Genomic DNA, 13,194 nt, shown 5'->3' on the forward strand with positions numbered 1-13,194 from the left:
AAGTGTTACCAACATAATAGTCTAATATCTGTGTGTCCTATATATAAAGTGTTTCTTTTTGTCTTGCATTGGTGCAGGTTCTAAATGTGTCTGTTTTTCCTAGCAGAGTAACTCAAGGGGAGAAAAGAATGAGCTGATTTTAAGAGCTCAGATAATGACGCCCAGAATAAGTGCGGCCTGGTCACAGAGCAAAGTGGGGAACGCACATGCTGTGAGTAAACATTCTCATCTATAATCAGTAACCCGCCTGATCCTGATGGCCCCTAACCAGCATTGAATATCGCATCGCTCAATATACCTCAGGACACAATAGCATCGTGACACGCTTGTTGATTTCACTCACATTCTACTGATCTGATGTTACGTGGTCTGTCTCCGGCAGTGAGCATTAGAAGGCCATGATGCAATGAGATAAACACTGGATGACTGGAGGTCTCCTGCTTATCAGTCTCTAAGCATGGCTGGCCTACAGCTGGTGACCCCTGCCTCCTCACCCATGGGGCCCTTCTTTGGTCTCCCGTGGCAACAGGAAGCTATCCATGACAACATATACACACCAAGGAAATATCAGGCAAGTCATTTGAAATGGGTCGGGAGATTAACTATGCGTGCTTGAGAAAAATTGCATTACTATATGTTACTCTTGAATCTTTAACGGCAGTTTCTACATGAAAGTGATTCTAAAAGTGTTCTTTTTTTTTTAAGTAACAGAAATCGAATAGCTCACAAGAGATTAAAGGCTTTATAAAAAAATAACATATAATAATTATAGTGAGTACTAAATATTACTCAGTCTGATAAAAAATGTACAATAAAAGTGCTACCAGATGAGCTACAGAGCAAGTTTACAACATTAATATGGACATGATATATTGAGCAGAAAGTAAAATATAGAAGTTTACAGATCAGACAGAAACTTATTTTATTCAGTTCACTCTTTTAAAGATATTTTTTTAACACTGTTAATACTCTAATTGGCAGATGAGGCAGCAAAACAGGCTAATTTCCCCTCTCCTCACAATCTAAAACCTACAATTAATTTGTATATAAAGGAAACATGGCAAATGGAATAGGACAGCTGCTTAAATAATAAGCTACGTGAAATCAACCCGAAAATACATGAAAGACACAATTTTACATAAAATACATGAAAGCAGAAAACATTTGGAAATGTTTGTAGAACAGGCCTTTTGTACAATGCACTGATATCGTTAATAGGCATGCAATGATTAGTTGATTTCACTATTAACAGTGTTAAAAATTCATTAGGGTTAATTAATTGTAATGGCTTCTCAATCCTGTGTGTCTGTTGCACAGAACAAAACTGCTAAAACTAAACAAAGTTATGCTAACTGTGTGCTAGTTTAAAGTTCCGAGCTTATACCGAGGCTAATACGCATGCAAATTAACTAAAAAGCAGAAAAAAGTTACCATTAAGCTATGAAATAAGGAGAATGAGCACTTGCAAGCCACACAAAAAATAAGTACCTCAAGCTTCTTTCAAACTCTGAGGTAAATTATCCATTGTTGTTCTCATAGTGGCTATTAAAGTCCTGCAAAACAATATTCAAGCTAAAACTATTTTGATATTAATAAATAATAAACAGTAAAAGTGAAAAATGTGAATTTAGTCTTAGTGGGATCGCTTTTAATACCATGGTATATAATAATGGTATTGAAAGTGGTACATTGCATTTTACTGGGAATTTTCAACCAATTGTATTTTCCCAACAGGTTGAACTTCTTGAAGCAGCTCTTGAACATAATACTATAGTCTGCTTAAATACTGGCTCAGGGAAGACCTTTATTGCAGTGCTCCTAATCAAAGAACTCTCCCACCAAATTCGTGGAGAGAATGGGAAGAGGACCGTTTTCCTGGTGAATGCAGGTGAGGAAAAATCTAGTCTGCCATGTACACAGTTTAAGCATTATTAAACTCTTCTGAATACAGAAGTCATTTTCAAACCCTGTTTTTTTCTGTTTTTCTCAAGCATCTTCTGTGGCTCAGCAAGCATCTACTGTAAGAACACACTCTGATCTCCAAGTAGGCGACTATATGTCAGAGGACATGACATCATGGCCCGGGGAGATGTGGAACAGAGAGATGATGGAGAATCAGGTGTGATTTTTAACATGCCAGTGAATTCATATAATTGTCTTGATGAGGTGTCATCATGCAATATCTCTTTTGTGAAAAATTTCAGCCCTCTTCATACATCTCTTTTCCGTAATTTCAGGTGCTTGTGATGACGTGCCACATCTTCCTGCATGTTTTAAAGAATGGAGTCTTGCCACTATCAAAGATCAACCTGCTGGTTTTTGACGAATGCCACCTTGCAATCACCGGCCATCCTTATCGGGAAATAATGAAGGTGAAATTGCAGTGCATTGAACGTATGCTGTCAGTGTTAAGAGAGGGATGATAGAGGTCTCATCTAACTGTCACTCCACAGAAATGCTAAACTGATGGCAATTCATTATTATTAATGTGAATGTGTTTAGTCCTTCAGATTGAACATAGGCACTCTGATAAGCTTTCTTAACTGAATGTTGAGAGATAAGAGCCCGCCTCCCGAATTAAGAATTAAAATGATACTTCACACACAATTCATTATGAGATATGGGTCTTACTTTAGTCTTTTCGTGCAATGCAAAAAAGTGCAAGCTTCATTCAACTGGCATCAGAGTATTTATGTTAGAATAATCAGTTATAATGTTAGCTGTGATTAACTGTATTTAGTAACATTGAATACTGAAGTATTCGTTGACTCAAAAACGCTGTTCCAAACCTTTGAGAGCTTCGTTTATCTTTGGAACACATACAGAGTAAGTCAGAATTATTAGCCCCCCTCTTTATTCCCCTTCCCCAGTTTCTGTTTAATGGAGAATTTTTTTTCCAACACATTTCTAAACATAATAGTTTTAATAACTCATTTCTAATCAATCAAAGGGGGGCTAATAATTCTGACTTCAACTGTGTATTTGAGCTATTTTACGTGAAATCTGAGATCTCTCTCGTCCTCCCTAGACAGCATGGTTTTGGACTCGTTCAAAGTCCAGACAAATACCAAAAGCATCCTCAAAACAGACCATATGCCTTTAGCGATTTATTCAGAATATTATCAAACTACGCAAATACATTTTTGTGCACATGAAACAAAATGACGACTTTGTTTAACAGTATCTTCTATACAGACGTAATACCTCGGAGCCTGTGCTTTGTTTCAAACAAAAACAGTTGTATACGGGCATCTGAGATGGTACTACATACGTCACTGCGCAGTGTTCATGAATGCGTGCCCTAAACTGACACTGAGAGGAAGAAACTGTTGAATTCATTATTTTAGTTTTATGTGCGTACAAAAGTATTTTAGTAGCTTTATAATTTCCTGGTTGAATTACTGAATGCATATGTTTTGTTTTGAGGTTTTTTTGGTACCTTTCTGGACTTTTGTGTATAACCTTGCTTTCTATGGAGAATGAGGGAGCTCTCAGATTTCACCTGAAATATGTTTGAGTTCTTAAGATCTAGGGGTCTTGGAATGACACTAGGGTGAGTAATTATTAAAGAGCCCCTATAATGCATTTAAAAAAATGTAATATTTTGGTTTTGGGGTCTCCAACAACAGGCTGATATGTATGCAAGGTCAAAAAACACTTTCATTATCTTATAATATTCATTTATTTTTATCTAATTATCCCAACAACTCCCATATGATTCGTTCATCAATTAATTTGTTCCCAAACCCATCCTTAGCTCAATGCTAATCTGTGCTGATTGGTCCGATGACTCAGTCTGTTGTGATTGGTCGACTGGGTTCAGCGCGAGACAGAGAGAAATGCCCAGCGAGGCTTATCAACAAGTAGTCAGAGTGCAGAGTATATGTGTGAGCCCAATGCAGGAGTGCATTAAAGCAATGCAGTTTAACACCAGCATATTGCTCTATTCTTAATCATAAGTAAAAACAGTGACACACATTTAGTATTAATCCACACAGCGGCAAAAGCTGAACTATTTTGAAACTTCACCACCGCATGTGTGTAGGAACAGTTGACGGTGGCCATAGAAACGACAAACGGCAGTGGATCTCGAGTTCACAAACGCATTTAAATCCGTAAGCAAAGCGGCATGTGTTGCGTTTTCAACGTGGTTTAAGACATGATATGAGAATATAAAGAGTTAGCCAGATACAGTACAAGCGGTTACAAGTAACAAAACACAATTAAATACATTATTAGCAAGCTAAAGAAAACAAGGAGGCAACCCTTTAAATCATGCTTACTTACACTTGTGAAATGGAGGAAGAAACCGATCCATGAACTGTGTACTGGAAAGTTCCTGTATTTAACAAACAGCTGATGAATGCCCTGTTGTGTGTAGATTGCTAAAGCACTCGTCAGAAAAATGACGGGAACACAGCACAAGGCTGGGACAATAATGCTGAGGTCTTTTTGCAAAAATAAACTTCAACCACTGACTCTTCATAGCCTCTTCTTTGGGTAGAGAAAATAATACTAACTTTCCCTCACACTTCAGACCATAGCGTCTTCGCAACATGATTCAGCCAGGATCTGTTACAGTGTTTGTCGTCGTCGTCTTATTTTTCTACGGTGTTTGTGGGCAGGGGTTTAAATTTTCCTGGGTTTGGCCGTGCAACAAATGTGCGGGGCTTGAGTTCCACATCAATGTCATGCCTACACAGCTAAACACTCGTTACAGCGGTGATTCACAGAGTTGACTCTTTAATAGATGAATCAATAGTTTTAAACGGCGCACTTTCAGATTTAAGCCTTAGCTGGATATTTCACTTAAATTAGAGCTGTGTTACACACTGCATGGAAGGTCCTTTTCAAAAACCCATAATAGGGGCTCTTTAACAGAATAGTAGGGCGACCAGATTTTGCTAAGTAGAACTTGAGGTGGAGAACACCCACCACCCTGCTACCAACCACTGATTTAAGTTTTTAATTGTATGATTGTGTCTACTCCAATTCACACTTGAAATAGAACATTTGAAATGCTGGCTATAGCCAAAATATTTTTATCATTCACCTGTATTTTAAGGATTTTAAGGTGATCCTCTTTATAAGATTTTCCTCTATAATGCTGTTTTAAAGGGATGGTTCATCCATTTAAAAAAAACTCACAAAAAACAAGATATTGTGAAGAATGTACGCCATTGACATGCGTATTAAGAACAAAAAATACTATGAAAGTCAATGGCAATGTTTTTTCATCATTCTTTGTATTCAACAGAAGAAAGAAACTTAAACAGGTTTCAAAACAAGTAGAGGATGAGTAAAAATAAATACATTTTCATTTTTTTTTTCTGTGTGTGTGTGAACCCATGTTTTTTTGCTCAAAGGTGAAGACCCCACTCAATGTTTGTGTTGCAAAACTCACCTTATTGTAAAACACATTTTACTGGACTGTCCTGCTTTTAATGATTCTAGAAGACTTTTATGAAATGAACTCTCTTAAGGACATTTTTAACAAAGTGACACCAGAAAAGATTTTAGAATTCCTATCATATATTAACACTAAACATCTTATTTAACTTGTGTATTCATTTGTTTGTTGTTCTTAATTGTTTATTTAATATTGAAATATTCTTGCCATGAAAATAGCCTTGGTTGCTGTGTGTGTGTGTGTGAACTCTCCCTTTAAATGGTGTTAATCACCTGTGCAGATTTGTGAAGGTTGCCCTGGCTGTCCTCGCATTTTGGGTCTGACTGCTTCCATTTTAAATGGCAAATGTGACCCTTGTGATTTGGAGGAGAAGATTCAGAACCTGGAGAAGATTCTTCAGAGCAATGCAGAAACTGCCACTGATCTTGTGGTGCTGGATAGGTGCGCTGCTTCTGCTTTCCTTATTCATGAATAACTGCTTTTATTGCAGCTTGCAGAACTCAAATGTTTCCTTGTAATGTACACAATAGGATTGTGAAAAATGTTGATTGTCACCTGCTATAAATGCATATTATTGTATGTTTGTTGTCCAGGTATGCGTCACAGCCACGTGAGGAGGTGCTAGACTGTGGACTGTACCAGGATCAGAGTGGGCTCTCTGAGAGGCTTTTAAATGAGCTGGACGAAGCCCTTAGTTTTCTAAATGATTGCAACTTGTCTGTACATAGAGAAGATAGAGACCCCACGTTCATCTCCAAACAGGTTAGCTTTCATCTTTTTAAAGCAGCTACACTCTTGAGTCAAACTACAGTAGTTTTTGAATGTGTTTTTTTTCCCTAAGGTGCTGAATGACTGTCGTGCCGTGTTGACTGTGCTGGGCCCTTGGTGTGCGGATAAAGCTGCTGGAATCATGGTCCGGGAGCTGCAGAAATATATTAAACATGAACAGGAAGAGCTGAACCGCAAGTTCCTGTTGTTCACCGACACCATCCTGAGGAAAATCCATGCCTTATGTGAGGAGCATTTTTCCCCAGCTTCCCTGGACCTGAAGTTTGTCACTCCCAAGGTCATCAGACTCCTGGAGATTCTCCACGAGTACAAGCCTTTCGAACGGCAGCAGTTTGAGAGTGTGGAGTGGTACAACAATCGCAATCAGGACAATTACGTTTCTTGGAGCGATTCTGAAGATGATGATGAGGACGAAGAGGCGGAGGCAAAGGAAAAGCCCGAAGCTAATTTTCCCTCGCCGTTCACCAATATCCTCTGTGGAATCATCTTTGTGGAAAGGCGATATACAGCGGTTGTTTTAAACAGGTTAGTCTTTTTTCAGAAAACAGTACATAATTTAAAACGTGTTAAATTATACAATAAATACATATCTTTAAATATATGCAATTTGCATTGGAAACACCACTCAAATCTAGTTTTCTGAAAAGATTTTTAGTAAGGCTGCATTTATTTCATAAAAAGAAATACAGTAGAAATAGTCAATTTATTAAATATAATTTTAATAAAAAAACTTGGAATATTTTAAAATATAAGTCAAGCTTAATTTTCAGCAGCCATGATTGCAGTCTTCTCATAGTTCTTGCTTATTTTATCCTTCTACTAGGGTTGTTACGATACTGAAATTCGGTACCATCAGTACTGAAATTTTTTGAGTTTTTAAACGGCGCCGATTTGCCATGGTGTTTACATGCTCAACAGAAATGACTGTGATTGGACGTAAAGGTAAACAGTTCACCAAACTCACCTCTGTTTACTGTGTGTTACCACAGATAAAGGGACACTGGAGTGTTTTAATGTTGTGATTCATCAGCGGATCGCTTGATTGTCAGCTTATGGACGTTACCAGCTGATTGACGTGACTTTGAAACAATCCACTGTCCTATCATCTGTGTTTACACTCAGTAAACAGTGGTGGGTTCGGTGAACCGGTGACCTTTACGACCCATCACAGTCACTTCTGTTGAGCACATGAACACAATTGAAAATCAGTGCTGTTTAAGAGTTGTAGTTCATCAATAGTTATGTTATTTAAAATGTAAATATATATCTAAAATTCAGACTCCCTAGTTTTTGCGATTGCTGCAAACTCTTTTAATCATGCAATTCTTAATTGAAACGCAAAATTATCACAAAAAAATATAAATAATCTCGTAAAAAAATTCAATTCCAAACCATATAACCAAATTAGATTTATTTCAGTTTGCAATTAATTGTTTTACATGACTTATAGACGTTGCATACGCAGCGCACGTGATGTATTTGAGTGTCTCTCGAAAAATGACGTCTCACCTGCGACCCCACAATCCTTACATTACATGGAAATGCTAAGAAATTGTTTTTCAGCCTGTGCAGTAAGCAGACGCAGATGATGCAAGAGTAATTAACGTGAAGTCATAGCAGAGATGCGATTACATATCTTGTGGCGCAAATCGAGTTACTAGTACAGAACGAATTGGGCGTTTTGTGTGTTTGACGTGCTTCAAACTACAAAAGAAAGTGTGAGCAAACATCCAAACAGAGCAGTGGAACAGACAGAAAAGCAAGCAGCTCACAGTGGAGATTGGATAAAGGATGACCACCATTGGATGTAACCTAATTGAAGGACATTATTTGTGCTTTACATGTATGGCTGGTATTATGATTGTGAAATCGTTAAATGATTTTGCTTAACTCTTTCCCTGTCATTGACGAGAGAAACCACTTTCCTGCCATTGGTGAGTTTTACGGCAATCTGTGTTTTAGGTGCGTTACGGTAGGGGAAGCCAGAACGCATGTCCTGAGTGAGGTACATTGTGTCAGATGCTCCGGGGAGTGAAATCTGAGAAAGAGAAAATAAGATCGTGGAACCTCACACAACCTTCCATTGGCTTTAGCCCTACCGTTTTATATTTTGTCTTGACAAGAAACCAAAATAAAGAAGCTTTATTTTATGATTTGTGTCGTTGTCGTTGTGTCAGATTGTGCACCTAACATAGTAGGCTACCTAATAAGATATATAGAGATAAGATATATAGGCTACCTATATATATATATATATATATATATATATATATATATATATATATATATATATATATATACTTTTCTATATATATATATATATATATATATATATATATATATATATATATATATACACACTTTTCTATATATATATATATATATATATAATTTTTTATATTTATATATTTTTTATCGCAAAATTGTCTGCAGATTTTGGCATATACCACCTCTAAGTCATTTTTATCGGTCTGAAATATATATGAACAATTCCATGCAAACGTCAACCTTGCCATGAAAAAAAATTAAGTTTTCAACAAAATACCGAAACCATTTCTATGTTTTTTTGTGTAAGCAAGTATTTTACAGTTTTTTAGACATACTCAAAAATGTCTCTGTCAATGTTTTTAAACAGTTATATTTGATTTACTAAAGTCACACAAGTGGCAATTTCACATCAGTCACATCCATAACGCAGAGGTGTCACATCCATAACAAAGCTTTTTCCTCATAAATGCAAATATATAAAATAAAAATAAAATCAGTCATTTTTGATCTATAGAGAGCCAACTCGTATGCTTATGATTAGCATCATTTTGGGGGTTGGCAGTTTAATTCACAGAATTTCTACAAAGTATGTTGTAGAACACATACATACATACATACATACATACATACATACATACATACATACATACATACATAAATTTTTTATATTAGAAATATATCTTCTGTATTTTATAAATTTGTGTCCTTCCTGAAAAACTGTATTATTTTTCTTAACTATATTAAGTATTAAACAAAATCTTGCAGACCTGAAACTGTTTAAATGCAACATTTTTAATATGATTGTATTATTTGTGGTGTTTCAGGCTTATTAAGGAGGCTGGAAAGCAAGACCCAGAGCTGGCTTACATCAGTAGCAACTTCATCACAGGGCACAGCATCGGCAAGAACCAGCCTCGCAACAAGCAGATGGAGGTGGAGTTCAGAAAACAAGAGGAAGTGAGTGAAAAAAGGCAATCTTAGGCCTTATTTCTAACTGAAACCTCATAAGATGTCTTTTCATCAATCCATTCACAGGCAGAGGACACTAAATACTGGTGTAAAGGGGATCTAAAATGTTAGAGCTTCCACTTTCCCCACTTTCATAGGTTGACAGAAATGCATTTGATTGGATTTTCTTTTGTTGTGTAAATACTTGTGATCAGAAGCTTTCAAACAACCTCAAAAGACAACCTACTTTCTTTAAAAAAAAAATTAAATGTGTTGTCTGACACATCAGATCACTGAAAATGCGTTTTAAAACCAAAAAGGTCAATGTCCACTTTATTAGCTTGTGCTGATTCTAACTGTTTTCTCTTATTCACATTACTCACCAGGTCTTGAGGAAGTTCAGAGCCCATGAAACCAACTTGCTCATTGCAACCAGCATTGTGGAGGAAGGAGTTGATATCCCAAAGTGCAATTTGGTCGTTCGGTTTGACCTGCCGACAGAGTACCGGTCGTACGTGCAATCCAAAGGTCGAGCCCGTGCTCCAGTCTCCAACTACATCATGCTAGCAGACAGCGAACGGACTAAAACCTTCCAAGAAGACCTCAAGACCTACAAGGCCATAGAGAAGGTCAGTAGGCGCAATGAGAACTATTTTCAGAAAGAGGACGTACGTATATTAAAACGTGTCATTCTAAGAGTTGTACATCTTTCAGATCCTTCGAAATAAGTGCTCGAAGTCAGCTGAATGCAGTGAGCTGGAGCCTGAGACCGATGACGACAATGTTCTCCCACCGTACGTCCTGCGCTCTGAGGACGGCGGGCCTCGTGTCACCATTAACACAGCCATCGGCCACGTCAACCGGTCAGTGTGTTTTCCTTATTCAATGACAACAGTGTTGTCATATCATATGGTTAAATGTATTTGTGTGTTGTGCAGCTATTGTGCGCGCTTGCCCAGTGATCCGTTCACTCATCTTGCTCCGAAGTGTAAAACTGTAGAGATGAACACCGGAGGGTATCGATCCACACTCTTCCTACCCATCAACTCACCACTCAGAGTTCCTGTCACCGTAAGTTCTGGACAAAATATTGATTTATTTATTTATGTATTGGACTAGAGCCTGTGAACGATAATGAAAATGTTCTCCCACTGTGTGTTATGCTCTCAGAGGATGCAGCCCTCATGTCACCGTTAACACAGCCATTGGGCTATATTTATTAATTTATTTACTTAATATTACTTAATACGACATAGAAACTGGTTTGCAAGTAGTTAAAGGAATAGTTTAAAGGGGATTCAAAATTAATTGTTTCTTCGATTCACCATGATGCACAAGCAATTCGGTATGGGTTCAGTAATAATCATATCCAGTTATTACTGACATCATTTATCACATATGTGTTTTATGGCGGTAGCTTACTATGGCGAGGGAGGAGACCACAAGTAATTAACTCTGCAACTACATTAAAAACAGATAAATGTGCACATCCCACTGCTTGTGAGTTTGCTGGATAGTCTTTCACTGACAGAGAAGTACATCAGAACCCAGCTAGGAAAAAAGAAAGTAAACTCTCGCTCTTTTGCTCACTCTCTGTGGCCCCTTTGACCTGCTGGCATGTTCGTGAGCCAGTGCACCTCTCAAAAAAAGTGACTACACGTCGCAACGACACAGTGCAAGCTCTGTGATTGGTCGGCCTGGTAGCGCTGACGAGTGTGGGCGGGACTGAGAGCCGCGCAAACCCGTTGGAGCGAGTATTTACAAGTGTCGAGTTCCATGAAGAAGCTCCAGGTGGAAAGTTTTGTTTTGTGTTTAACTTATGATTTAAGTTGTTGCACATCTGCCGGCTCCTGCCTCTGAATGAGCGAGTTTGAGCCACTTGTACATTACGGTAGCGTTCGGAAAAAACAAAACACCAGCGAAGAAACTCTACACAAAGTCTAGCGTTTTCGAAAGTGTTGTTGCAGAGCAACACAAACATTACACCTTCTGCAAAATGCACAGCAGCGCTCAAGGCATGCACCGTGGGTCACGCCGATCACTCGATGCAGAAGTACAAACCAGGCTTTACTGTTACTTTACCAGCTCAAGACACGTTAACAAAAGTACCAATCTCATAGGTCAGCAAGTTTTAAATGTGGCGCGTCAAATAAAAAACGAGCCTGACATGCTTTTTTTGTTAAATGATGCTTTTATGCTTGGTGTTTTGTGCGTTGTTGCTCACATTGACACCCTTTGTTTATTCATGAGGCGTTAAACATCGGCGAAAAGCGTGAGTAAAAATCCCCCTATGTGCGCAAGCCTTTAGACTGATGTTCTTATATTGAACACAAAAACAGTAAAAAATGAATGGAGATCATGAGCTTTCAAAGCATAATAAAAATTGTCCATCTAACTGATGGAGCTGACATTTGTAACATGAATTTTGGGCATCCTTAGTTCAAGTCCTGGCTCAGGTATCTTTCTTCATCCCATTCTCTTCTGTCTCTCTCACTTCACTTACTGTCATTAATATTCTATCCTTTCCCAATGAAGTCAAAATGTCATTCACTTCCATTGTATGAAACAGAATAGCTTGAACATTTTAAAATATAAATTCTGTTAACTATCCCATTAAATGCAAAAGTGTGTCTTTTTATTGCAAGTTAAGAAGTGGCTTCTAATTGTTTCTTCATTTCTTTAGGGGCCAGTAATGATATGTGCAAGACTGGCTGAGAAAGCTGTCGCACTTCTCTGTTGTGAAAAACTCCACAAAATTGGTGAGCAAGAAGAAGTCTAATTATTCAAGATAATTTCTGAGACTGAGAGTGTCTGACTAGTGCATATTGTTCTTGTCTAGGTGAACTGGATGATCATCTGATGCCTGTGGGAAAGGAAACTGTGAAGTATGAGGAGGAGCTGGACTTGCATGATGAAGAGGAGACAAGCGTGCCAGGAAGGCCAGGCTCCACCAAACGGAGACAGTGTTACCCAAAAGCCGTGAGTGTCGTCACATTTTTAGTCATTTAGAGTGATTTTTCAGAAGTGTCATATTCTGATTTGGTGCTCAAGAAATGTTTTTTTCATCATGTTGATAATAGTTACTAATAGTTAGTACTGCTTAATGTTTTTGTGTTAACTTTAGTGTTAAAAATACAGATTAAGTCTTGTAATATTTTACTTTTGTTTTGCGGTCGTCTTCACCAACTAAAATTGCAATTTCTTCAAAAAGTGCATCTTGTTTGATGTTTTGTAGATACCAGAGTGTCTGCGAGGTTGTTACCCTGTGCCAGAGCAGCCTTGCTACCTTTACGTCATCGGGATGGTCCTCACCACCCCTCTACCTGACGAACTCAACTTCCGGCGGAGGAAGCTGTATCCACCAGAGGACACAACCCGATGTTTTGGCATTCTGACAGCTAAACCAATACCTCGGGTAATCACCTTTAACTTATCTTCACCTTTGGAGAAGACATTGTGAAGATTTGAAATTTGAATAAATCTAAATCTTTCATTATCCTGGGATCGTTCACACCCCAAAAATATTTGCTCACCATTTAATAACCCGCAAGTGGTTCCTAACCGTAATAATTATATTTCTGTTGAACACAAATTAATATATCATTGCTAAACAGTAACCATTGGCATAAATAGTAGGAAATAAATGAGTTGAGTTGTACTTTATTGTGCTTTTTCAGGAAATTTATGTTTGGCTCAAACAGCGCATTTGACTTAGACTCTGTACACATACAAAAAAAGATGACATGTAACATTAATCAACACCAATAAGATTTAAAAAG

The 13,194-nt window shown here is 37.8% G+C and overlaps 1 protein-coding gene across 1 annotated transcript in view; it reads left to right on the forward strand.

The window, feature by feature from the left end:
• Positions 1–422: 422 nt before the first annotated feature.
• Positions 423–13,194, forward strand: part of dicer1 (dicer 1, ribonuclease type III) — a 43,727-nt gene continuing 30,955 nt past the window's right edge. Inside the window, exons 1-14 of the mRNA XM_056477681.1 lie at positions 423–571; positions 1,735–1,888; positions 1,992–2,119; positions 2,238–2,372; positions 5,691–5,851; positions 6,004–6,172; positions 6,252–6,724; positions 9,292–9,424; positions 9,802–10,044; positions 10,130–10,278; positions 10,354–10,486; positions 12,099–12,174; positions 12,255–12,394; positions 12,651–12,830. Coding sequence (XP_056333656.1) covers positions 458–571; positions 1,735–1,888; positions 1,992–2,119; positions 2,238–2,372; positions 5,691–5,851; positions 6,004–6,172; positions 6,252–6,724; positions 9,292–9,424; positions 9,802–10,044; positions 10,130–10,278; positions 10,354–10,486; positions 12,099–12,174; positions 12,255–12,394; positions 12,651–12,830 — 2,388 coding nt within the window. The 5' untranslated portion in view covers positions 423–457. The remainder of the gene's footprint in view (positions 572–1,734; positions 1,889–1,991; positions 2,120–2,237; positions 2,373–5,690; positions 5,852–6,003; positions 6,173–6,251; positions 6,725–9,291; positions 9,425–9,801; positions 10,045–10,129; positions 10,279–10,353; positions 10,487–12,098; positions 12,175–12,254; positions 12,395–12,650; positions 12,831–13,194) is intronic.

Source organism: Danio aesculapii, chromosome 17 (assembly GCF_903798145.1).
Source record: "Danio aesculapii chromosome 17, fDanAes4.1, whole genome shotgun sequence".
NCBI lineage: Eukaryota > Metazoa > Chordata > Actinopteri > Cypriniformes > Danionidae > Danio > Danio aesculapii.